At 49.4% G+C, this 25,586-nt stretch overlaps 1 protein-coding gene and 1 long non-coding RNA gene across 6 annotated transcripts; both read right to left on the reverse strand.

Moving 5' to 3' along the window:
* Positions 1 to 364: 364 nt before the first annotated feature.
* Positions 365 to 14,445, reverse strand: RHBDD2 (rhomboid domain containing 2). Of its 4 annotated transcripts, XM_045047689.1 has the most exons (6): positions 14,191 to 14,330; positions 12,495 to 12,620; positions 12,226 to 12,378; positions 11,742 to 12,149; positions 4,093 to 4,243; positions 365 to 1,346 (listed from the first exon to the last, which is right to left on the reverse strand). In XM_045047689.1, the coding sequence occupies exons 4-6, from the start codon at positions 11,902 to 11,904 to the stop codon at positions 989 to 991; spliced, it is 672 nt and encodes a 223-aa protein (XP_044903624.1). In that variant the 5' UTR covers positions 11,905 to 12,149; positions 12,226 to 12,378; positions 12,495 to 12,620; positions 14,191 to 14,330; the 3' UTR covers positions 365 to 988. The 4 variants fall into 4 exon arrangements, with proteins under 4 accessions (XP_044903624.1, XP_044903622.1, XP_044903623.1 ...); XM_045047687.1 differs by lacking the exon at positions 12,226 to 12,378; XM_045047688.1 differs by lacking the exon at positions 14,191 to 14,330 and having other exon boundaries at positions 12,226 to 12,382.
* Positions 14,446 to 20,602: 6,157 nt separating this feature from the next.
* Positions 20,603 to 25,499, reverse strand: LOC109495158. Of its 2 annotated transcripts, XR_002738965.2 has the most exons (4): positions 25,281 to 25,499; positions 25,039 to 25,150; positions 24,646 to 24,817; positions 20,603 to 22,087 (listed from the first exon to the last, which is right to left on the reverse strand). It is a non-coding gene; the product is annotated as an uncharacterized LOC109495158 (long non-coding RNA). The 2 variants fall into 2 exon arrangements; XR_006591124.1 differs by having other exon boundaries at positions 25,039 to 25,499.
* Positions 25,500 to 25,586: the final 87 nt, after the last annotated feature.

A 25,586-nucleotide genomic window follows, 5' to 3' on the forward strand; every position in this document is an offset into this window, starting at 1 on the left:
GGGAGCTGGCCTCTTCTCAGGCCTCTGGCTTCGGATGCCAGTGCAGCCAGTGCCCGCCTCACCCCTCGGAGGAGGTCCTGCCAGGCAGCCCTCCTTGTCGGTCCCAGCCTGCAGCTGCTTCCTGCCATTGCCAAGCTCCGGGTTGTCCGAGCTGCCCGATTCCGCCTCCGGCTACCCCACCACCTTTGCTGCCCCTCCCCCGCTCCCCACACCCCGGCCACGTCGGGCCCCCACCGCGTGTAGGTCGTCTGCCCCGCTCAACCCAGATCCACCTCTCCTCTTCGCCGTCACACCGCCCTCCTCCGCTGCCCAGCTCGGCTCTCTCCGGCCCCGGCCAGACCACGAAGAGACCACACACCACAGGCAGGTTGGAGGCTGTTTCTTTATACAAAGGTAATCAACACTATGGATCCATCAGCATGCTGCTGTGGCTCACGGGGCCCACCTCACCGCCCCTGGGGCAACAAGGCCGGGGCGGGGGCTGGGCCACTGTAGGGGAGGAATACTACACGGGCCCGGGGACGGCCCGGCAGGGCAGCTGGGAGCTCCCGAAGAGTAGACACAGACAAGCGGGCACTGGAACCAAGAGCACCACACACAAGGGGAGGAAACGCAGGGTTAGGATTGGCGGCTGGCAGTCGCTGCCGACCCTCACCTCCCAGGCCTTCTCTGGGAGGCAGGGCGGCAGGTGGGAGGGGCCCCGGAGCCCAGAAGCCCGGATGTGCCACTACGAAACTACGTGACTTCACGTGACTGCAGAGCGTCTCGCCCTCCGGGTCTGTAAACTGGTGACGCTAAATCGCACTTCACAAAGTTGTCGTGAGGATGAACAGGGTTGAGATAGGATATATATCAAAATACTCGACACAGAGCCTGGCACATAGAGGTGTTTGATAAATAATTTTTTGTCAAGAAAATCTTAGCTCAGCTCGGAGAGGACCTTCTTCAGAAAGCCAAGATGGGAGAGAACTTCCCTAGAGATTCCCTATCAGGGGATCAGGACCCTTGAGCACTCCTTGGAGCCTGCAGCCGCTGGAGCGGCCAGGGTCCCAGAATACACAGTGCCAGGGCAGTTGAGAGGGGTGGGGGGCTGGACCCCCAGGGAGGCACCCGCGGTAGCCGGGTAGACACCGGAGGAGTTAGGGGTTGTGCCAAAATGGTTCTGTACGTAACACAGGCCGGAGGCCGGCTGGTATGGAGGCAGGCTGGGCATATGCCCAGGAGCGCAGGCTGGCCAGGGGGCTAGTTTCTGGCCACTGGCATGCTGCATCTGGGCGACAGGGTGGCTCGGGGACAGGTGAGGGTGGCCACTCTGCGTGGGGTAGGAGCCGGGCACAGGGTTCAGCCTGGAAAGGAACAAGAGAGAAAACGGTCATTCCCGTGGTGATGCCAAGGCCCCCCAGCTGTCATCGTACACGAGAAAAGCTTGGGATCTCCGTACCGCTTTATAGGACAACATGCTTTGGCCATTTTCTAGAACTAGCTCTGAGCACCAAGTGGGGAGGAAGGTTAATCTCAGCCGGTCAGGAAATGCCCTGAGAGGGAAGCGCCCATTCACAGGCCTGCAGTGAGCCTGTAGGATGAAGGGACGCTGAGCTCCTAAGGCCACCTGAGGTGGAACCGCCTCACAGACTTTGCCACCCAGATGAGACGAAGGTGGGACCGGATCACGGCCGTCAGTGTGCCTGTGGCCAGCTCAGCAATTGCGCCCAAAGAGAGTAGACCAACCTCTAAGGGAGGAAGGGCAGGAGGGCTCTAATGGGTAACACGGGGCTTGGGCCCAGGCCCTGTCTGCTGTGAGGTTTTCTACCTGTGGCTTCAGGAATGAAGACTCAGAGCTCAAAGTCCCGGCCGGCAGGAACCATCGAGCCAGATGTCTGGAGCTGCCCATGCAGAGATTAAAGACCCCACCACAGACCATGTGGCCGGGACCACGAATGGAGACACAGCCTGAACTTCGGCGCAGTTCCAAATATGGACAATGATTGCCAATACCACTGATGTTTGTGGTGGGTGATTGCACTGAATCTGTAGATATTTCAGTTAGAACTTGATTTTATGGGGTGCCTGGATGGCTCAGTCAGTTAAGTATGTGACTTTGGCTCAGGTCATGATCTCATGGTTTGTAAGTTCGAGCCCTGCATCAGACTCTGTACTGACGGCTCGGGGCCTAGAGCCTGCTTCAGATTCTGTCTCCCTCTCTGCTCCTGCACTGCTTGCACACACACTCTCTCTCAAAAATAAACATCAAAAAAATTTTTAAGAAGAACCTGATTTTACAAATCAGCTGTTTAAGTACAGGAACAAAGCACTTAATGGCACTTCTGGGATTCTTAAGAATATAGAAGATTTGGGGGGGCGCCTGGGTGGCTCAGTCAGTTAAGCGGCCGACTTCAGCTCAGGTCATGATCTCTCGGTCCGTGAGTTCGAGCCCCGCGTTGGGCCCTGTGCTGACAGCTCAGAGCCTGGAGCCTGTTTCAGATTCTGTGTCTCCCTCTCTCTGACCCTCCCCGTTCATGCTCTCTCACTGTCTCAAAAATAAATAAAACGTTAAAAAAAAAAAAAAAAAAGAATATAGAGGATTTGGGCCACCAGAAGTTCTGCAAGAGCCTCCAAGGACGCAAAGTTGTCCAGACCACGTAACTGCCAAGACAAACACACATGTTGTCATGCCAGTGTCCCCGTCAGGCCATCTGAAACATCACTTTCTGTCCCGGGTGCCTGTACCAGGCCAGGATAACGAGGAACCGTATGCCATGCCACGTGAGGAACGCGGAAAGAACTGGGGGATCATCACCTCCCTGACCCGGATCTGTCTGCCATGATGAAACAGAATCAGATGTACCACCCAAGTGTCCCAGTTACAGAGAGGCAGCTGTGCTTCAGCCTGGGAGAACTTTCTCATTCATGATGAGCTCCCAGCCGGGAGGGGGGTGTAAGTTCATGCCAGGAGACCGCCCTCAGCTGTCTGAAAGGAGGGTTCCCTCACAGGGTGCAAGTCTGCACCCAAAGGCCCCTTAAGTCCCCTCTCGAGTTTATGAGAACAATGAAAAGCCTACAAGGCACAATACACCTAAATTTCAACACTCTCCCCCACATTTAGACCCCAGGGATCACCTGCCTGAAGCAAACTGGGTGCATGCGCATTTCTAGTTTTCCCAGTACTCCCCAGCAGTGCCCTCCCCTGCCAATGTCCCCTTTTTTTAGGAAATGGCCAAAGGGCCCTGAGCTGGTGAAGGCCAGGGGCATCCACCTCCTGAAATCAGCTACAAAGAGCAGCTTCCAAGTCAACCGAAACCCTGCATCTAGGTCGGCCCAGAGCGCAGAAGCTATTCCACAGCTGGTTGAAGGTAGAAAAGGGCCGTTGGCAAAGCATCTGAACTTCACAGTGAGTCGTTTCCTTTGGGGAGGCCACTGAAGGAAAGAAAACTTCCTACGTGGTAAAGTCTAAGCATGGAGGCAGCCACAGGCCAGAAGTGGGGAACAGTGGAAAGGGGGTGAATTGGGCCCGGAAGAAGCGACCTTAGTTCGAGACTGGGCTCTCCTATCCCCCTGACACCTAGAGAAAGACTCTCGAACTCCTTGGTCCTCTTCTCTGGTAGGAAGGAGTGAGACTACATGGGCCGGGGCGGCTTGCCTGGCACCTTCCGTGGAGTGAGCCTGGACCAGAAGACTGGAAACCTCACCTCCTGCCGGGTGGCCAAGAAAACTCTGCCTCTCAGGCCCTGTGCTGTTTCACGTCCAAGCCACCTCGTCAGCTGTGTGTGGACGGTCTGCTTCTTACCAGGGCTCCCTGCCAGGGCCCGGCTGGACCTGTGCAGGGTGCTCGTCGGCGCGGAGGGCTGGTGACAACGCTAGATGGGGCCACTCCCTCCCACAGTCTGTCACAAGTCAGTCAGAATGACGTATGAAGGCTTTTCCCATTCCGGCTGGCCAGAGTCCCGAGTGCTCGGACGACATTTGTGCATGCGCGTTCTGGGCCCGGACCTGCCCACACCCTGGTCCTTTCTCCCATGATACTGAGCCAGCCACACTCTCTCTACAAGCCCTGGAATTGCTTCAAGAATAAGCTCCAAGAATTCTGTAACTTACTTCCGGCTGTGGGCTGCCCTTCTTTCGGCTGAAGAGCCCGAGATGTACTTGAACACCGAAATCCTCCTCATCAGGCTGAAGGGGAACTTCTGGTCGAGCTTCAGGGCTACTCGCTCTGAGAGGTCGATGGAGTAGCAGTAGGTGAGGCCATCTGAGGTCGACATATTAAGTGAAATTGGAGGCAGCTCGAGGGAGGCGGGCCGGACACTCCTCACAGAGTACAGGTTCCCACGTTTATTCTGCAGGGGGATTAGCGCTCATTCTGCCACCAGCCTGAGCTCCGGGGAAACCAAGAGTTGAGTTTCTATTCCCTGCACCTCAGAGGGAACATGAACCAACCGTCGGGGGAGGCAGGGGGTGGGGGTGGGGGGGCCGATCGGTGCCGACACCGCACCCAGCCCATCCCTTGGGCCCTGTCATTCCTGCAACCCGTCAAGCTGGCACACGCCTCTGTGCCTGCAGTGGGATGAGGCAGGAGGCTGTCCCAGCACCCTCGGGGAGGACTGACATCTTGTACTTTGTCCCCAAACAGAAGGCACCTTGCCTCAACGTGACCAAGTGAGCTTCACGTGGGCCTCTTCGGCAGCAATTTCCCCCACACTGTCACCGCCCCAAACAAGTGGTGTGACGGCGCTCTGGCCGTCTGGCCCGTGTCAACCCACCACTGCCTAGGCAGTCATAAAGATTCAGCTTTTGTCCGTCTGTCCACCCATCCATCTTTTTGGCAAATGTTTACTGAACATCTGTTACTTCCAGGAACTAAGAAATGAGGAGTGCCAGGCAAGGGGTAAGTCACTAGGGTAGGGTCAGTAGGGATAAGAAAGGGATTATCCGGAAGACCAGGCCGGGGACCCTAAGCTAGTCTAGGGAGATCAAGACGACTTTCTCTAGGAAGGGACATGCATGCTGAACCCTAAGTGGGGAGCAGCAGTAGCTGGGAGAGGGTGGGGATGGAGGGAAGGCTGTAAGGAAGCACCGAGAATGTTCCTCAAGCCAACGCTCCTCGCTGGAATGTGAGCAAGACAGTTCTTTGTGGGGCTCGACTGTTTCCCTCGGCAGCTCCGGCCACCGGCGACTAAGGGGCAGTAGCACCTAGTGTTTGTGACAACCAAAAATGCCCCCTGTGTGTTACTAAATTCTTTCAGGGAGGAGTACATCTCCAAATGCTGAGTTCCAGCATTAACCGATGCTGTGAAGGAGTTCAAAGTTGTCGCGGCTGATGACTTCAGAATGACCTCAAAGGTCTGTTCTGCCTCTGACTCTGCTGAAGTCCCAATGCCAGACTGGTCCTCCCACCATAGATAACTGTGAGCCAGGATACAACATTTTACACACTTGCCTTCAGACTTTGAGCGGCGAACACTGCCAGACTGTGATACCTACGAAAAGGGAAACAATTAAGTGAGCCTCAAGATGGAACTGGCTTTCAGCCTGGAGGCACTTTCCAAACTACAGCATCCGAAGGGGAATCCAAGCAGAGAAGAGCTTTTTTTTTTTCTTTTTTTTCTTTAGCTGAATGCCCATGTGCACACCCACAGGCCAAGACGCCTCAAGCCAGGCAAAGAACAGCTACTGAGCTACTGAGGGAACAACTACCCGGGAGCTGTTCGCTTAACAACTGGGAGCTCACAGGGGGCAGGGACATGCTCAAGTTCTAACCACACAGGGGAAACAGACCTCGCTGACACCAGGGCATTCAGACGAGACTTCCAAAAAGGTAATGCCTTGCCAAATAAATGAACTGCCTATCAGGAAAAAAATCAACACTTGTTAAAAAAAAGAAAAAAAACCACAACTCGGCCCCGGATACCACAGCATTCGCAGTGTCTAGTATAAACTAAAAGATTACGAGACGCATGAAGAAGCAAGAAAGTGGGTCCATTATCAGCAGGAAAATCTGTCAAAAACAGATCCAGAAATGACAGACATGATGGTGTTAACAGACAAAATGTTTTAAAATAGCTACTATAAATAGCTATTTTACAAACAGCTACTATATGGAAGTATATGAAGGGTTTAAAGGAAAACACAATGAAGGAACAGATGAAGAATCCCAATATGGAAATGAAAACTATATATGTATAAAAAAAAGAACCTCCTGAGCTGAAATATACAACATGAGGGGGAAAAAAACCCAAGCAGATGGGTTTAACAGCTGGGCACACACTGAAGAAAAAGAGATCACCCAGCTGGAAGGCAATGGAATAGAAATTATCCAAACTGAAATGGAGAGGGGGAAGAAAGCTAAAAAAAAATACAAAATAAACAGAGCCTCAGGGACCCACTGAACAATACTAAGTAGTCTAACATATGTTTAATTGGCACCCTGGAAGAAGTGGGGAAAGTAGAAGAGAAAAAAATGCTTGCAGACATAATGAGGATAATTTTTTTAGACTTGTATGAAAACTGTAAACTCACAGATCCAACATCCAATGACCAACTACAAGCGAGGGAAACAAAGAAAATCACTCCAAAGGTACATGATAATTAAACAGCTGAAAACCAATGATAAAAAACTGTGAAAGAAGCCAGAGGAAAACAACGAATTATACAGGGAAAACAATAAAAATGATTACTGCCTCCTCATGATAAAAGAATATAAGCCAGGAGTAATGCAATGACATCTTTAAAAGTGAAAGAAGATCAGAGAAGGCCAGAATTCTGCATGTGGTGAAATAAAGGCACTTTCAGAGCACTGAATGCTGAGAGAATTTGTCACCAGCGTACCTACTGGGGGGTACGGGTATGAAGGGAGGTTCTTCAGGCAAAAGAAAAATGATACCAGATGGAAACTTGGAGTCACACAAAAGAATGAAGAGAATTAGAAATGGCAAGTATGTGGGTAAACGCTGCTTTTTTAAATTAAAAAATATATAACTGACTGTTTGAAACAAAAGTAATAGCAATGCAGGGGTATCTGGGTGGCTCAGTTGGTTAAGCGTCCAACTTTAGCTCAGGTCACGATCTCATGGTTCATGAGTTCAAGACCTGCGTTGGGCTCTGTGTTGACAGCTCAGAGCTGGAGGCTGCTTCAGATTCTGTGTCTCCCTCTCTCTCTGCCCCTCCCCTGCTTGCACTCTATCTCTCTCAAAAATAAACAAACATTAAAAAATGCACATCTTAAAAAAATTTTTTTACAGTAATAGCAATGTATTGTGAAGTTTATAACACGTACGACAACAGTAGAAATAAAATATAGGACAATAACAACACAAAGAATGAAAAGAAGGAAAACAGAAACACAATTCTGTGAGATTCTTCAGTTACAACGTGGTATATAATCTGTAAGTAGTCTGTGATAAATTAAAAATGTATATTGTAAACTCTACAGCAACCACAAAAAAATAAGACAAAGAGGTATAGTTAATAGCAAACACAGCAAACCCGTAAGAGTCAATCTTTAAATATGAGATACCAAAAAAAATATTCTGTTGAAGTCAGGAAAAGAGGGAAAAAAAGGCACGAAGAACATTTGGGACAAAGAAAAAACAAAAAGCAAGCAGGCAGACTTAACCCCAACCATATCAATAATTATACTAAATGCACATGAGCTAAATGTACCATTTAAAAGGCAGAGATAGACTGGAGAACCAACTATATGCTATCTACAAGAAACATGTTTTATTTTTATTTTTTTTAATGTTTATTTATTTTGAAAGAGAGCATGGATGGGAGGGAGGGAGGGAGGGAGGGAGGGAGAGAGAGAGAGAGAGAGAGAGAGAGAGAGAGAGAGAATCCCAAAATCCCAAGCAGTCTCTGTGCTATCAGCACAGAGCCCAACACGGGGCTGGATCCCATGAACCATGAGCAACATGAGATCATAACCCGAATCAAAATCAAAGAGTTGGGTATATGGGGCACCTGGATGGCTCAGTCAGTCAAGCGTCCAACTCTTGATTTCAGCTCAGGTCATGATCTCACAGTTGGCTGAGTTTGAGCACTGCATGGGCTCTGTGCTGACAATACAGAGCCTGCTTGGGATTCTGTCTTCCTCTTTCTTTGCTCCTCTCCTGCTTGCACTGTCTCTCTCAAAATAAATAAACTTAAAAAAAAGAGTTTGTTTTAAACAGTTGGGTGCTTAACCAACTGAGCCACCCAGGCACCCCAAGAAATATGTGTTAAATTTAAAGACACAGGGGCACCTGGGTGGCTCAGTTGGTTAAGCGCCCAACTCTTGGTTTTGGCTCAGGTCATGATCTCACGGTGTGTGGGTTTGAGCCCCGCGTTGGGCTCTGTGCTGACAGCGTGGAGCCTGCTTGAGATTCTCTGTCTCCCTCTCTCTCCTCCCTCCCTCTCTACTCCCCCCTCCCGCTCATTATCTCTATTTCCTAAAATAGGTAAATAAACATTAAAAAAAAAATTAAAGACACAAACATATTAAAACTATATGGGGCGCCTGGGTGGTGTAGTCGGTTAAGCGTCCGACTTCAGCCAGGTCACGATCTCGCGGTCCGTGAGTTCGAGCCCCGTGTCGGGCTCTGGGCTGATGGCTCAGAGCCTGGAGCCTGCTTCCGATTCTGTGTCTCCCTCTCTCTCTGCCCTTCCCCCGTTCATGCTCTGTCTCTCTCTGTCCCAAAAATAAATAAACGTTGAAAAAAAAAAATTAAAAAAAAAAACAACTATAAAGATGGAGGGGTGCCTGGGTGGCTCAGTCAGTGAAATGTCCACCTTTTGGTTTTGGTTCAGGTTGTGAGCTCGAGTCCCACACTGGCTCTGCACTGACAGTGTGGAGCTCACTTCAGATCCTGTCTCCCTCGCTCTTTGCCCCTCCCCCACTTGTGCTCTCGCTCTCTTTCTTGAAAATACATAAACATTAAAAAAGATCTGTAAAGATGGAAATATATATATACCCTATAAGTCCTAATTTTAAGAAAGAAAGGTAGAATTACATAGTAATATCAGCTAACAAAGACTCTGGAACAAAGAATATTACCAGAGACTAAAATCGTCCATTTCACAATGATAAAGGGTGAATTCATCAAGATGACATAACAATCCGAGATATGTATGCATCCAATAAGACCTTCGATACACTTGAAGCAAAAACTGACAAGAATTCCAAGGAAAAAATAGATAAATCCACAACTTTAGTTGGAGATTTCAACAGTCCCCTTTCAGTAACTGACAGAACAAGTGCAAGTGTATAGAAGGCTAGAATAAGATCAAAACCTTGACCTAACGGACATAAATGGAACACTACACCAACCGCAGAATGCACATTCTTCTTACACACAGAACGTTCACCAAGATATATCAAATGCTGAGCCAGAAAATAATTTAAAAGGACTACAATCTGCAAAAGAATGCGCTCTGACCTTTTGAAAGGAAATTAGAAATCATCAACAAAAAGAAATGTGAAAAAGCACCAAAAATGTAGAAATTAAGCAACTCACTTGTAAATAACCCTTGGGTCTACGAAAAAATCCTAAGGAAAATTACAAAATACTTTTAACCCATTAAAAATGAAAAGACAACATCAAAATTCGTGGGATGCAGCTAAAGCAGTGCTTACAGAAGAGTTTATAGCTTTAAATTTTCATATTAGAAAAAAAGGTCTGGGGCGCCTGGTAGCTCAGTTGGTTAAACCTCCAACTTCAGCTCGGGTCATATCTCATGGTTCATGGGTTCGAGCCCCATGTCAGGCTCTGTGCTGACAGCTTAGAGCCTGGAGCCTGCTTTGGATACTGTGTCTCCCTCTCTCTCTGCCCCTCCCCTGCTTGCGTTCTCTCTCTCTCTCTCTCAAAAATAAATAAACATTAAAAACATTTTTTTAATTAAAAAAAGGTTCAAAATAAATGAATTAAATTTTTAAAATAAGATAAATAAGAACTATGTGATCAATGTATATTTACCTACCCTAATAGCTTATAGAATCACGCATTGAAAGAGATTTTAGAGGGTGCCTGGGTGGCTTAGGGGGTTAAGCAAACCACCCTTGATTTTGGCTTAGGTCATGATCTCACGGTTCATGAGTTCGAGCCCCGTGTCAGGCTCTGTGCTGCTTGGGATTCTCTCTCCCTCTCTCTCTGTCCCTCCCCTGCTCAAGCACTCTCTTGCTCTTAAAATAAACTGAAAGAAAAGAAAAATATTTTAAGAATGTACCTTATTCAACCTCCAACACTAACCATTTCTAATGTTGAAGAAAGTGACCCCCTGGAGGCACCTGGCGCCTCAGCTGGTAGAGCATGAGACTCTTGATCTCGGGACTGTGAGTTCAAGCCTCAGGATGGGCATAGAGATCACTTAAAAAAATGTTTTGTTTTGTTTTTTTTAATTTTTTTTTTTTTAACGTTTGTTTATTTTTGAGACAGAGAGAGACAGAGCATGAACAGGGGAGGGTCAGAGAGAGGGAGACACAGAATCTGAAACAGGCTCCAGGCTCTGAGCTGTCAGCACAGAGCCCGACGCAGGGCTCGAACTCACGGACCGTGAGATCATGACCTGAGCCGAAGTCGGACGCTTAACCGACTGAGCCACCCAGGCACCCCAAAAAATGTTTTTTTAAACAATAAAGAAAGGTAACCCACATTGTATTTTAGAATGCCCCTCCCCCCCCACCCCTGCAATGGCCAGAATATTTATACAAGGGTTGTAAGGCTTATCCTAAGTTTTTAACCACCCATAGGACCCTGCCTATCTTTAAAACATTTTCTACTGGGGGTGCCTGGATGGCTCAGTCAGTTAAGCATCCAACTTCGGCTCAGGTCATGATCTCATGGTTCACGAGTTCGAGCCCCGTGTCAAACTCTGTGCTGACAGCTTGGAGCCTGGAGCCTGCTTTGGATTCTGTGTGTGTGTGTGTGTGTGTGTGTGTGTGTGTGTGTGTGTGTGTGTGTGTGCGCGCGCGCGCGCGCGCGCGCGCGTATGTCTTTCTCTCTGCCCCTCCATGACATGCATGCAGAGAGAAAGAGCTCTCTCCCTCTCAAAAATGAACATTAAAAATAAATTTTAGGGGCGCCTGGGTGGCGCAGTCGGTTAAGCGTCCGACTTCAGCCAGGTCACGATCTCGCACTCCGTGAGTTCGAGCCCCGCGTCGGGCTCTGGGCTGATGGCTCAGAGCCTGGAGCCTGTTTCCGATTCTGTGTCTCCCTCTCTCTCTGCCCCTCCCCCGTTCATGCTCTGTCTCTCTCTGTCCCAAAAATAAATAAACGTTGAAAAAAAAAAAAAAAAAAAAAAAAAATAAAAAAAAAAAAAATAAATTTTAAACACTGTTTCTTCTGACAAAAAGACTAAACCCAACCCAACCCAACCCAAACAAACCTATTTCCTATTCCTTTCATGGAACATCTCCAGCTCATGGGTATCTCAGATTCTTCCCACGAAAACTCAAGTCATAACTAGCCAAACGTAGGGTTTATGCCTCCATTTACAAGGAAGAAAAAACCTCAAGTCAGAATATTTCACTAACTGGCAATGCTACGCTGGCATGAAAAGAAAGCTAGCTATGTTGACACTTTCCAGGCGGCAAAATTCTGGCCCAGAGAAGGGAAGTGACCGGCCCAAGACCACATGGGTTTCAAAGCTGAAGTTCAAACCTGGATTACCTACACCTGAGCCCACGGCTCTACCTCCGCCCTCCGCCCAGACCCTCCACGGTGGTTCACCGCTTGCCATGTCACCACCCTACAGTTCCCTTCCACGAAGGATACATGTCAGCCCAATCCCAAGTCCGCAGACATTACTGAGGAAGGAGGTCTGGGGAATGAGCCAGGAGGCACAGAGCAGGAGCCACGGCACCAGCATCGAGGGCACAACCATGCCGAAGACCAGGGCCCTCCTCATCCGAGAGCGGACAGAGTTGACGCCCAGCATGGCAAAAGCCACTGGGGTGAAGCCTCTGGCATCCTCCACCTCCCCCAGCTTCGAAAGCGATGACACGGCTTCAAACGACAGGAAGATGATAGCAGAGAAGATGGCGAAGATCACGGTGAAGAAGCAATGGCGGACGGTGCCCACGGTTCTCTCGAAATTGCCAGCAAAGCGCCAGATGATGATGGCACCGCAGAGCAGGGAGATTGGATTCTCGTAGACAAAGATGTACGTCACCAGCCTGTAAACTGCAGAGGGGACAGGCAGGGTTAGAGGCTTGACCGCGAGGGGCTCCACCGGAGGGAAAGCCAGGCTACAACCCACCTCGGGAAGGGGGAGTGGCAGGCTGTCAGCACCAGAGCAAATCAGCCAGGAGCCATGAAAGGCAGTGGGAGACAGCACTGAAGGACCCAAGGCTCAAAGCAGAAGTGTGACATCCAGCCCTTGCTCTTCCCCAGACCTGGAGCAAGTCTGTGACTGGCTTCCAAGTGGGGGGGAAAAAAAATGACATTTTTTAGCATGGGATGGTCTTGGAATTTGTTAACGTGCTTCATAATCCTTTTTAATTTTTTATTTTAGGTTTTAATACTGACCTATCTCACCGGGCAGTTTGAGGGTTAATTAATTGTAACAGCTTCAGGGTGGATTGAGTGGGTATCACTTAACACTCTGTGTGCCAGTCTCCTCGGCTGTAATCCTGACCTCTCCTTCCATAGTGGCTGTTCAGAGAAGAAAAAAGGGACCATGAATTATTTTGCACCTGCAACGATTATAAAACTATCACTAATAAAATATAGAACTCAGACATCTTTCTTCAAAGTGTGTACCCAACCTTACAGGTAGAGCAATGCTTTATGGCAGTAAGACAGCAAAGAATACTACTCCTATTTTTCTAAAAGCAGTCACTTCTTATGTACCTTTATGTCCCCCCAGTCCCCCCACACTAAAGTGAAGGAGGGGACTGGTGAGGTAGTAGTAATACTGAACCTTGGAGGCCTAAAGGCTTGAAGTGGAATCTTGGCTCGGTCATGTCCAGGCTGGCGGAAGCTCAGTCAAGTCATGGGCCCTGCGAGCTTCGGTTTCTTCATTTAAAATGATAGCATTACATCTGAGGACTTCAAAGGTCTCTTATCTGTCAGATACTCACATGCCCATGAACCCCACACTCAGAGAAGCTGTGAGCTAAAGGGAAAAAGGGGGAGCTCGGTTTACACTGACATCTTAAATATCTCTGAGGATGCGCTCTGTGTATCCAGGGTGGTGGTGGGGAACAGTTTTTGATTTGAACAGGGAGGCAACCATATACCTCAGGCCATCTCTATAAAATTTCATGATCTGATGAGTACTTTATGATTTGTTGAAACCATTCCAAGTATAAACTGAAATTCCAAGTATAAATGTGAAGATTCTAGAAGTTACTCTATATGATTTGGGTATCATAATACACCCCCAAGGCTCCAGTTCCCAAACATCATACAATAAAAAACCCGTGTTCCTGTCTCAATTGCAAGACTTAATAGCTCTGCGGTTCCCTACTGACGCCTGTTTCACCTAAATAATGGGGAATAATAAAGCCTACGTCACAGGATGGAGATTAAAGCTCATGAGTGTGTGCTTTGCAAAACAACAAAAGCTATACAAATTTCCCATTTTCCTCCCCAGAAAAGAACGGGGAAGAGACAAAGACTACGAATGTCTCTCATGAGCGGATGTTCATATTCAATCACCTAGAGAAAACAAACACCTTTCCCAAGGCACAAGATGCCTCCCCCCCTCCCATGAGCTGGGAGTAGGGAGTCAGGATTAAGATACACGCAAGTAAGCAGAAGACATTCTAAACCCCAAAGAGGCCAGGAGGCTTATAGAGGGTGGCCACAGAGGATGCTTAAGTGTCCTGATGAAGGCGAGAGAGACATTTTTTGCCAGTGGGGAGGTTAGGAGGTGTGTCTGCGACGGGACAGGGAGAGGAAACAATCCTTCTCCTCGGAGAGCGAGCAATGGGTGAACGAAGCCGGTTTGCTAGCGAATGCGTGTGGGGCCTTAACCAGGCCGGTGGCGCCAGGGTAGGGAACAAATTCGGGTCGGTTAGGACTACAGATGGAGTAATGGGAAGATGGGACTCTGGAGGGACAACGACGCGGGATACGGGACCGGTTCTCAGGATGGGGAGAATGACGCTGCGGATGGAGTGGCCGGAGGTGTAGCCCGCGGCTCGGGCACTGGGAGCGCCGAGAGCGGTGGGAGGAAGAGGGCTGGCCCCGCGGCCCGGCCCCGCCCCTGCTTGCTCACCTTGCCAGTTGCGCAGGGCCTCGGACCGCAGCGAGAGGCCCGAGGGCGCCAGGGGCGGCTGCAGCAGGAACAGGCGGGGCCCGGACACCAGCAGCGAGAGCAGCGCGGTGAAGAAGGTGGCGGATGGCACCTCGGGACACAAGGACCAGCTCCGAGACCCGGGCTCCGAGACCACCATGGCCGCCATCGTGCCTGCGCCACGCCTCGGCGCCGGCTGGTCCTGGGCTCCTTCCGCCTCCCTGCGGCTGTCTCCCGTGGCAACAGCGGCGGCCGTGGCCGGAAGCCCCTCCTCCTCACGGCCCCGCCCCGCGTCGAGCTGTCCAATCCGCTCGCGCCGCCAGCCTCCCGCGCGCGCTGGCCGCCGAGAGTCGGAGCAGCGCCCTCTGGCGTGCAACCCTGGGGCCCCGCGCAGGTGCACTGCCGGGACCAGTTGGGGGACGCGGGTTTGAATTCCATCGCCTCGTCCCCGGAGACTTAATGATTACAGTGTCTTGCGGTTTACAGAGCTCTTTCACTCACACGCACACACGCACACACATGCACCTGCCTTATCTGTGCTTATCCTCATTATACCGATGAGGAAACTGAGGTCTAAGGAGGGCCCTGAGCAATTCAGTTGAGTAGCCGACAGAATTCGAACTCAGATCCTCCCACTACTAGGCCCATAATTGGCTGGGAGTACAGCCGGGGCGGCTTTCAGTGGCTGGATTGGAGAGGAAGGGGCAGGAGATGACGTTGGAAGCGTTAGAATGTAATAAAAACACCTTAACCTTCAGGTCTATTTCAACTCTTCAAATCTGACAAGCGGCTTCTCCAGAGTACAGCTATTTTAGGTAGACAACTAGAATGTGTTTCCCTGATTCCAGATGCCCAAGAAGGTGAGGCAACCTGCCCGAGGTCACAAGCAGAAAGTGGTAGGATTAGGATTTGACTCTGGTTTACCAAGCTCCAATCTTCTGCCCTTTTCATTATTACCCCCTCCTATCCCGCCTACTGCTACCTGTATGTAAATTTGACTCGAAGCCACACGGGCTACTGAAAAAGAAACAATGCTTCGCTCTTTGTGCTGAACATTCGTGTCCATTCTCTGGCCCTACTCTGCCCGCTCTGTAGTTCTGGCCCTGTCTGTGTTCCCATGGGCCTCAGGAAGAGAACCTGAGATTGTTTTTGTCCTTTGTGTTCAGTACTAAAATATAACCGTATAATTTTCCAGAGATTTTCTATATGTACATATATATATGTATATACGTGTGTTTGTGTGTGTGTGTGTATACATATATACACACATACACACATATAGCAATGGGACACATTTAAAATTTTTAAATGTTTATTTTTGAGAGAGAGAGTGAGATAAAGCATGAGCGGGGAAGAGGCAGAGAGAGAGAGGGAGACACAGAATCCGAAGCAGGCTCCAGACACTGAGCTGTTAGTACAGAGCCCGACGCGGGGCTCGAACTCACAAGCTATGAGATCATGACCTGAGCCGAAGTCAGACGCTTAACTGACCGACTCACCCAGGCACCCCATCAATGGGACACATTCAAATGAACACTGGGTATATTTAACTCATGCTTCTCATGGTGCAGCAGTGGGCATAAAAATTAATTAAGGTTTACTCAACAGGAAGCGAAATATGAATCAGGAGTGTGGGAACTTGGGCTGCTAGAACCAGGTCCAGGCCCTGAGAAGAGGAAGGGGGTGGTGGTCCCAGCTCCTCTGTGCCAGTCAGGCAGCCCTAGGAGTTCTGAGTTTACTTCTAGACGCCCACCCTGAAAGAGAATGTAGGAAATGAGAGGTTGTCTAACCAAAGGGACCAGGATTAGGAAGGAAGCAGGAGGGGCGGGGGGACTTCAAATCATATCTGACAAGGAACAATGAAAGGAACCAGAGAGATTTCTCTGGAAAAGCGTCAGGGGTCCTGACCCCTGGCTTAACTATCTGGAGGCTTTTCCTGAACGTGAGGGAGTAGGTTTATCCTGTGTCACTCCAGAGGGAAGGATTGAGAGAGAAAGGTGGAAATGGCAGCGAACCCACGGGACACAAGGAAGCCCTTTCTGACGGTTTGGGTTGTCCACCCATGAAATGAACTGCCTTGATCAGTAGTGAGCTCCCCGTCACTGGTAGTCCGCAAGCAGAGGCCATGTGGTGACTTGATGAGAATATTGAAGATATTCAAGCATCCACTCGGAAGTAGAAGTCGATGGCTTTTAAAATCCCTTTGGATACTCCGGTTCTGAGTCTCCACAACCACAAACACATATGGAGGGTTGATGCATTTACCACTTAGCGGGGGGTCCACGATAAGTGCATTTGGTCTCCTGGCAGAACGAGAGCTGTAGTGATGTCACGTATCTTACGGTCAAGGGAGCCTCCAACAGTCTCCTGTCTCTCTGACTCTGCCTCCTCCTCATTTTCTCCCAATTATGCCTCCAGAAGACCCCAAGACCTTCTCTTTTTTTTTTTTCAACGTTTTTTTTTTTAATTTATTTTTGGGACAGAGAGAGACAGAGCATGAACGGGCGAGGGGCAGAGAGAGAGGGAGACACAGAATCGGAAACAGGCTCCAGGCTCCGAGCCATCAGCCCAGAGCCCGACGCGGGGCTCGAACTCGCGGACCGCGAGATCGTGACCTGGCTGAAGTCGGACGCTTAACCGACTGCGCCACCCAGGCGCCCCTCCAAGACCTTCTCTTAAGCTCAGGGGGTAGAGAACTGGCATGAGCCAAGAAGGGCTTTCGTCAGCCTTGAGGATGGGGCCCCGAGGGACTATGAATCATTTTTGTTCTACCCACTTTGCCCTTGGTCTACAGAGAGACTTCCGGGCCTCAAGCGTGCTCCCCAGGGACGCCTCTGTTTGCGGTCCTACCAGGCATTCTCTTCCTGCTTGGAGAGTGTCTGGTTCTCCAGGTGCCAGACTTTGAGGCTGAGAGACAGAAAACACACACACACACACACACACACACACACACACACACACACACACACGGAGTTTGTAGATCCAATCCATGAGCAAGTGCTACTGGCTGGTTTTTTACAAAAGTAAATCAGAAGGTGTTGCTGCTCTGCTACAACTCATAAGAGCCTAGGTGCATCTGTGTTCTGTTCCCTGCAAATCTTTCTCAGCTTATCTTTCTGCCAGTTTACATACCCTGGGGGAGCTAGAATAATGGCCCCCAAGGGTGTCTGTGTCCTAACCTCCGGATATCCATATCCTATCGATACGCTATCTCATGCAGCAAAAGCTAGTTTGCAGATGTGATGAAGTTAGGAGTCGAGGTTATCCTGAGCCCACGGAATCGGGAGGGTCCTTTTCAGGAGGCAGGAGGGCAAGAGGAAGAGAGGATAAGGAGACAGAAGCAGGGGTCAAAGCTATGGGCTTTGAAGGTTGAGGCAGGGGCTGCCGGCCAAGGAATGAGTCAGTCTCTAGAAGCTGGAAAAAGCAAGGAAACTGATTCTCCCCAAGAGTCTCCAGAAGGAACACAGGTCCGCCCACACCCTGCTTTTAGTCCTGTAAAGTCCATTTCGAACTCTGAACCCCAGAACTGTCAAGACTACACATCTGTGGGGTTTCACTCCAGTCTTAAAATTGTGGTAAAATACGCTTAACCCTTACCATCTCGGCCATTTTTAAGTGCACAGTTTGGAGGGTGTTAAAAACATTCACACTGTTGTGCAGCCCTCACCACCCTCCGTCTCCAGACCTGAAAGTCTGTATTCAATGGAGCACTAAGCCCCCGTTCCCCGGCTCCATGCAGCCCCTGATAACCACCCTCTACCTTCTGTCTCCAGGATTTTGACTACTCTAGGGACCTCATAGAAGTGGAATCATACAGTGTGTGTGTGTTTTGTGATTTGCTTATTTCACTGAGCCTCATGTCCTTGAGGCCCATCCATGTTGTAGCAGGTGTTAGAACGTCCTTCCTTTTTTAAGGGTACATGATAATTCCATTCTCTGTATATACTACATTTTCTCCGGGTCCAAGAGGACGGACACTTGGGTTTGCTTCCACCTTGTGGCTATCGTGAGTAATGCAGCTAAGGACTAACGAAGAGCTGGTTCCACTTTATCTGCATCCTCGTCAATGCTTGCTATTTTCTGGGTTTTTTTTTTTTTTTTTTTTTTTTTTGGTGTTTTGTTTTGCTTTGTCTGTTTTGTTTTGTTTTGATAGTAGCCATCCTAAGGGGTGTGATGTGGTCATTTGTGTTGCTTTTAAGACCCTGAGTTTGTAGTAATTCAGTAATGTAGCAATTTCCTCTTATAGCGGCAACAGGAAATGAATGCATTCCCTCACTCACTACACTGGTTTTCCTTCTGTTTTTCAAAGAGGCCAAGGCCTTTCTCACCTCAGGGCCTTTGCACCTGCTCTTCCACTGCTGAAACGTTCTTCTCCTGGCTCCTAGTATGGTGGTTTCCTTGCTAGCCGTCAAGTCTCCAGCTCGGATGCTCCTTCGGAAGGGCCTTCCCCAGGTCCCAGATTCTCCCGGTTACTTCTTTGTTTGGTGTGCTTGCTGCTGTCCCAAACTATCTTGCCTATTCTCATCTTTCCTCCTCTGACTGTCACTGTCACTAGACTGTGAGGTCCCTGAAGGCAGAGACCTGCTCTATGGCGTGGTACCTGGAGTAGATCCTGGGACATAGTGGGTGCTCATACACAGTTAGTCCCTCCTCTGCACAGCTGGTGTCCTTGGGTGGGGAAGAAACGGTTGTTTGAGGAGCTGAGAACCAAGGACCAGATGCCTCACTTTGCACAGCTGAGACAGCTCTGGGACCAGTGCTAACCACCCATCTTGGCGGGTTGGGGTGTCCTGGATTTGCCGCCCCCATCCCAGGGCACGTCTGCAAAAGGCACAGAACGATTTCCAGGGCTCCCTAGGGCTGGGGGCGGGGCAGGAGGCTGAGGAGCTGCACCAGGGGCGCGGGACATCAGGTCCCTGGGGGGACCTCCCAAGGGGTCCCAGCCTCTCAGCCCGAGCGCACGGAGTAGCGCAGCTCCTTGTTGCCCCGCACTTGCCTCTCTTGCCTCGTCGGTTGCTGGAGGATGGCCGAAGGGCAGAACGACGTGGGCGGCCAGTTCCCGACTTGAGCTTCGTTTCGCCGCCCTGGGGCCTCCGAGCCACGTCCTTACTGCCCTCTGGTGGACAGCTCCGTGCAGGGCTCCTCTATGATGGAGAAAAGGCCCCGTCCCAAAGCAGAATGCTGCCACCTGCTGGCTGTCCCGGGAAGCGGCCCTCATCCAGACAGTTTAATCCCTTAAGAGTTGAGTAGTCCTGTTTAGGACCCAAATCTTGGATGGCAACACCCCAAGGTAAGGTAACTGCAGCCTTCCGTGGCACTCATTTGCCACACCATCTCTCCCCAGTTCTCTTGTTCCACATTCACAGGTTGGGGGCACCCAGCAGCAAGCCTGGTGCCTGAACACGCATCTCCCCTCCGCCCCCCTCCACCCCCCCCCCCCCCCGCCCCCGACTGAGGACGGAAACCCAGTTCCCTCCCACCCCCTTCTGGATGGCATCCCGGTTTCTACAGTGATCTTCAGGATCTCCCCCAGCACTGGGCTTCAGTGCGTCATGGAATGTGAGGTGGGCAGGAGCCAAATTGTGGAAGCCCTCCCAGGCTGCGGGGGTGGGGTGGGGGTGGGGGGTGGTGATGAGATGTTATCTTGTGACCGCTGCAGTTTACAGGGGTTAAGCTGGGGCAGTCATGACCCATTCATGCTTTAGAAAGGTTGGGGAAATGAGCACTGTTCACATTGCTGAGAGGATTGAAACTTGGTACAATTTCTGGGGAAGGAAATTTCACAATATTTTGCAAAATGACGAACGGGCACATCTTTGAAGCAGCAATTCCACCTCTAGTATTTTGAGCGACAGATGGAAAGTGGAAAATGTCTTATGCGTTGTGGTGTTGGCTGCAATGACAAAATGACTGGAGACATCCTGATGTACATTGCCATAGGAATTATTAATAAATTACGGTCTGGGGGCTCCTGGGTGGCTCAGTCGGTTGAGCTTCCAACGACTTTGGCTCAGGTCATGATCTCATGGTCTGTGAGTTGGAGCCCCGCATCGGGCTCTGTGCTGACAGCTCGGAGCCTGGAGACTAGATGTCAGATTCTGTGTCTCCCTCTCTCTCTCTGCCCCTCCCCCACTTGCGCTCTGTTTCTCTCTCTCAAAAATAAATAAAAACAAAACATTTAATTTTTTTAAATTTTATCAGTGATTTTTTTTTAATTAAAAAATTTTTTTTGGGTGGGGGGCGCCTGGGTGGCTCAGTTGGTTGAGCGTCGGACTTCAGCTCAGGTCATGATCTCACACTCTGTGAGTTCAAGCCCCGCGTCGGGCCCTGTGCTGACGGCTCAGAGCCTGGAGCCCGCTTTGGATTCTGTGTCTCCCTCTCTCTCTGCCCCTCCCCTGTTCATGCTCTGTCTCTCTCTGTCTCAAAAATAAATAAACATTAAAAAAATAAATAAATTACGGTCTGGCCCTTCAAAGGAATACTCCATACAGTCCTAAAAACAAAATGTAACAAAAAACCGAGGAAGCTGTATATCAATATGGAATGATATCTAAAATATTTTGCAGTGTGGGAGGAGCAAGGTTAATGATTGGAGATAGTGCGCTACCATAAAGATGCTGGGGGATAAAAATTCATTTTTTTCAATGCTAAATCATCACGGCGGTTTCAAACCCCCCAGGGTTGGCTGAGGCCCCCACTGAGACAGCATGACACCCTAGTTTTCCTCCACAATCGTGCTTCCTTCCTTTCCCTAAGTGCTGATCCCAAGAGCACTCCGCCGATAAATATTAATCTTTAGCTCAGAATGTGCTTCCTGGAGAGCCCAAACCTGTAACAGCACCAATTGAATTTTACTGGAGGTCCCCAGTTTTCCAACGTGGCTCTCTTATTTGATACTCCTGCCAGCAGTAACTAAGAGTTCCAACTGCTTTCCGTCTTTGTCAACGTGGGTGTGCATTCATTTTAGTGTTAATTTATCTCTCCACGATGACTAGGGGCAGTGAGCATCTTCTCAAGAGCTTGTTGGCCATTCTGTGGAATGCTTGAATACACATAAAATATTTAAAAGGGGAGGGGGGAGGGACTCCTGGGTGGCTCAGTGGGTTGAGTGTCCAACTTGTCATCTTGACTCAGGTCATGATCTCGTGGTTAGTGAGTTTGAGCCCCACATCAGTCTCTGCGCTGACAGTGTGGAGCCTGCTTGGAATTCTCTCTCTCCCCCAAAGTAAAGAAACTGAAAACAATAAAAACGGGAAAAAAGGAGATGACTTTGGTTACTGTGTGGCAGGGACAAGAGTAAAAATAGGGGGTCCCATCAGTAGGTAGCGCAGTGTTCTAGAGAAAGATGACAATGGTCAGACACACGTGGTAACAGTGGAGACGGAGAGAGGAGGATGGGTTTGGAGTATAGTGTGGAGGCAGAGCCCATTGGATGATTGACAGAGTGGGTTTGCAGAGTGAGAGAAAGGGAGAGATCAAGGGGGAGAATCCTTCAAGGTGCCCCTTGAAGATCTGGGGACAAGGAAGGGGAGAGCAACATGAGGGGAGTGGAAGAAATCATTCTGGAGGAGAGGAAGGATCAGGAGACCCTGAAAGGGCAGGGAAGGCGTTGGGGGCAAGGGGGCAGGATGGATGAAGAACGAGTCTGGACAAAGTTATAGTAATCGAAACGGTGTGGTACTGGCCTAAGGACAGGCATGTGGACGATGGAATAGAATAGAGAGCCCAGAAATAAACCCTCACATACGTGGCCAGTGGATTTTCAACAAGGGTGCCAAGACCCATGGGCAACTTTCCCTGATGGAAGGATAATCTTTTTGACAAACGGTGCTGGGAAAACTGGATATCCACACGCAGAAGAGTGACGTCAGATCCTCATCTTGTACAAAAAAAAAAAAAAAGATTTACAAAAGTGAACTCAAAATGGATCAAAACCCTAAAACTATAAAACTCTTAGAAGAAAACATGGCGGGGGGGGGGGGAATCTTTATGACTTTGAATTTGGCAATGATTTCTTGGATGTGACACCAAAAGCACAGGCAATAAAATAAAAAAGAGATACACTGAACTTCATCAAAACGAAAAACTTGTGCATCAAAGGACCCTACGAAGAGGATGGAACGGGAGAAAACTCTTTGAAGAAAATACACGTGTAAATCTTTGTGACTTTTGATTAGATATGGGTTTCTTAGTTTTGACACCAAAAGTACAAACAACCAGGGGCGCCTGGGTGGCGCAGTCGGTTAAGCGTCCGACTTCAGCCAGGTCACGATCTCGCGGTCCGTGAGTTCGAGCCCCGCGTCAGGCTCTGGGCTGATGGCTCAGAGCCTGGAACCTGTTTCCGATTCTGTGTCTCCCTCTCTCTCTGCCCCTCCCCCATTCATGCTCTGTCTCTCTCTGTCCCAAAAATAAACGTTGAAAAAAAAATTTTAAAAAGTACAAACAACCAAAGAAAAATATAGACAAGGCGAACATCACTGAAATTAAGAACATTTGTGTGTCAGAGGACATCATCCAGAAAGTGAAATGATACAATGGTAGAAATGTTTATAAATCACAAATCTGGTAAGGGTCTAGGATCCAGAATATATAAAGAACTGTCATCATTCAACAACAAAAGGGCAACCCAACTGAAAAACTGGGCAAGGGATTTGACTGAACACTTCTCCAGAATAAACCCAGGCTCAACATTATTAATCATTTAGGAAATGCAAATCAAAACTGTATTGAGATACCTCTTCATACTCAGTAGGATTTCTAAATTGAAAGGAGGCAGGGAGGGGGAGAGGAAGGGAAGAAGGGAGGAAGGAAGGGAGGAAAAAATGACAGAGTTAGTGAGGGTGTGAAGAAGCTAGAACCCTCATACACTGCTGTGGAGAATGTAAAATGGTGACATTACTATAAAACAATGGCAGTTTTTCAAAAAGTTATTCATAGAGTTATCAGATGGTTCAGCAATTCAAATCCTATGAATATACCCAAGGGAAGAGAAGGCAGCTGTTCAAACAAAAATGTATGCAGGAATGTGCATAGCAATGTTATTCATAATTAGCCCCCAAGGGGAAACAACCCAAATATCCATCAACTGATGAATGGACAGATAAAATGTGGTACGTACATACAGAGAAATATTTGGCTGTAAAAAAGAATGATGTGCTGGGCCACTTGGGTGACTCAGTCGGTTAAGTGACCGACTTCCAGCATCGGGCTCTGGGCTGACAGCTCAGAGCCTGGAGCCTGCTTCAGATTCTGTGTCTCCCTCTCTCTCCGCCCCTCCCCTGCTCGCGCTCTGTCTCTCTCTCTCGAAAACAGGTAGACATTAAAAAAAAAAAAAGAATGATGTACTGACACATGCTACAACACACATGAACCTCGAAAACATGTGCACTGAAAGAAACCACTCCAACAGGACCACAGATCACATGGTTCTGTTTGTATGAAACGCCCAGTGTAAGCAAATCCACAGAGATAGAAAATACATTAGTGGCCACCAAGTTGTGGGGGGAAAGGGGAATGGGGAAGGAGTGCTGATGGGTATGGTGTCTTTTTGGGGGGTGGTAAAAACGTTCTAGGGGCGCCTGCATGGCTCTGTTGCCTCAGGTCCGACTTTGGCTCAGGTTATGATCTCATGGTTCATGAATTCGAGCCCCACATCGGGCTCTTTGCTGACAGCTCAAAACCTGGAGCCTGCTTCAGATTCTGTGTCTCCCTCTCTCTCTCTGGCCCTCCCACACTCGCGCTCTGTCTCTCAAAAAAATGAACAAATATTAAAAAAAGAAAGAAAGAAAGAAAGATGACAGCAGCTGTCTGGTAGAGGAGTCCCGGGTAGAAAGGACCAGGGAGACTCCTTTCTTTTTTTCATTTTTTCTTAATGTTCATTTATTTTTTGAGGGAGAGAGACAGAGCGTGAGCAGGGAAGGGGCAGAAAGAGGGAGACACAGAATCCGAGGCAGGCTCCAGGCTCCGAGCTGTCAGCACGGAGCCCAATGTGGGGTCAAACCCATGAAGGGTGAGATCATGACCTGAGCCCAAGTCGGACACCTAACCTACTCAGCCACCCAGGCGCCCTGACCAGAGAGACTCCTGATTCAGTGCATAAAGGTCAGCCTACTCCACAGAGAATGATGGAGAAGGGTGGAGGGTGTGTCTGGAGGATGGAAAAGATCCCACCTACTCTGTTATAACCACCACTGTTTTTACCCTAAGTTACACCATGGCTAACAGTCAGACGTCCTTCATAGGAGTTTATTCCTAGAGTTTGTGATGGAGCAGTGGGGGAGGGGGGGTGGAGTGCATCAGCTTTTGAATCAGAACACCCGAATTCAAGGGGCTAGTGAGATTTCCCTCCCAAATCTGTGAAGAGGGACAAACAAGTTAATATTTGTGGAAGTTGTATAAAGTAGTATACAAAAATAATTGACTATAATTACTTCCTACCTCTGTGTGTCCCTCCTCAGGACCGCCAGCCATCCCAGACTCTGCATTCCCTAGGCTTCTCTCTGCCTCTTCCTGGCATCCCCGCCCCAGCAATTCCCACTGTGTTGTCTTCATTTGGGCCACCGTTATCTCTAGGGGCTTCCCAGGTGGCCTCCCTGCCTTTGGCTGTGTCCTGGAAGGGAACAGAAAGGACGCAGACATTGGAGCCAAGTCCGTGATGGCTTGAATCCACAGCTGGGGATTTGGTTTAATCCTTTTAGCTTTAATGTTCTCAGCTGTAGAATGCGCACAGTAAGGCTCCCCTCAAAACATTACAAGCAATGTATGTAAGACACCTGGCGAGACAAGCGAGCAATGAATTATAGCCATTATTACTGACCCCACCCCACGCACCCCACCGGCGCCAGATCAATCTCTCCAAAAAACAGGTCCGGCTCAGAATCCAGCCGTGGCCGCTCATCGGCAGGAAAGGGAAGTACAAACTCCTCGCTTGGGAAGTGTGGACCTAAAGGAGAAATCCGAGAGACTGCCTATCACACAGGCCAAGGCATCAAGACTGGCTGGAGGCATCCGGGACGCGAGTAAGCCGGGGAAATGACAGAGGCCAATCTGATCGCGCAGGGAGAGATTCAGACCTTGGAGAAACAAGCAAACTAAGGAGAGAAGAGGATGCAGAACGGTGACGTGGTGTGTGCATTCTTCTGGCAACCGGAGTGAGGAAAGCCGAGCACACGGAGCGAACCGGAAAAAAAAGGAAAGATGGACCCAGGGCCCGCCACCCCGGGTTGCCCTGGCAACAGACTCCGCCCCCACCGCGCCCCACCAGAGTCCTAGGGGATCGACACGGGGGCGCCTTCCCCTTTTCTCCCGCTTCCCTACGGATTTGCGGGGGAGGGGGTGCGGGGGGGAGAACTGGGGGAAGGGTTTGTGCTGCAGACCCG

Source organism: Felis catus, chromosome E3 (assembly GCF_018350175.1).
Source record: "Felis catus isolate Fca126 chromosome E3, F.catus_Fca126_mat1.0, whole genome shotgun sequence".
Taxonomy (NCBI): domain Eukaryota; kingdom Metazoa; phylum Chordata; class Mammalia; order Carnivora; family Felidae; genus Felis; species Felis catus.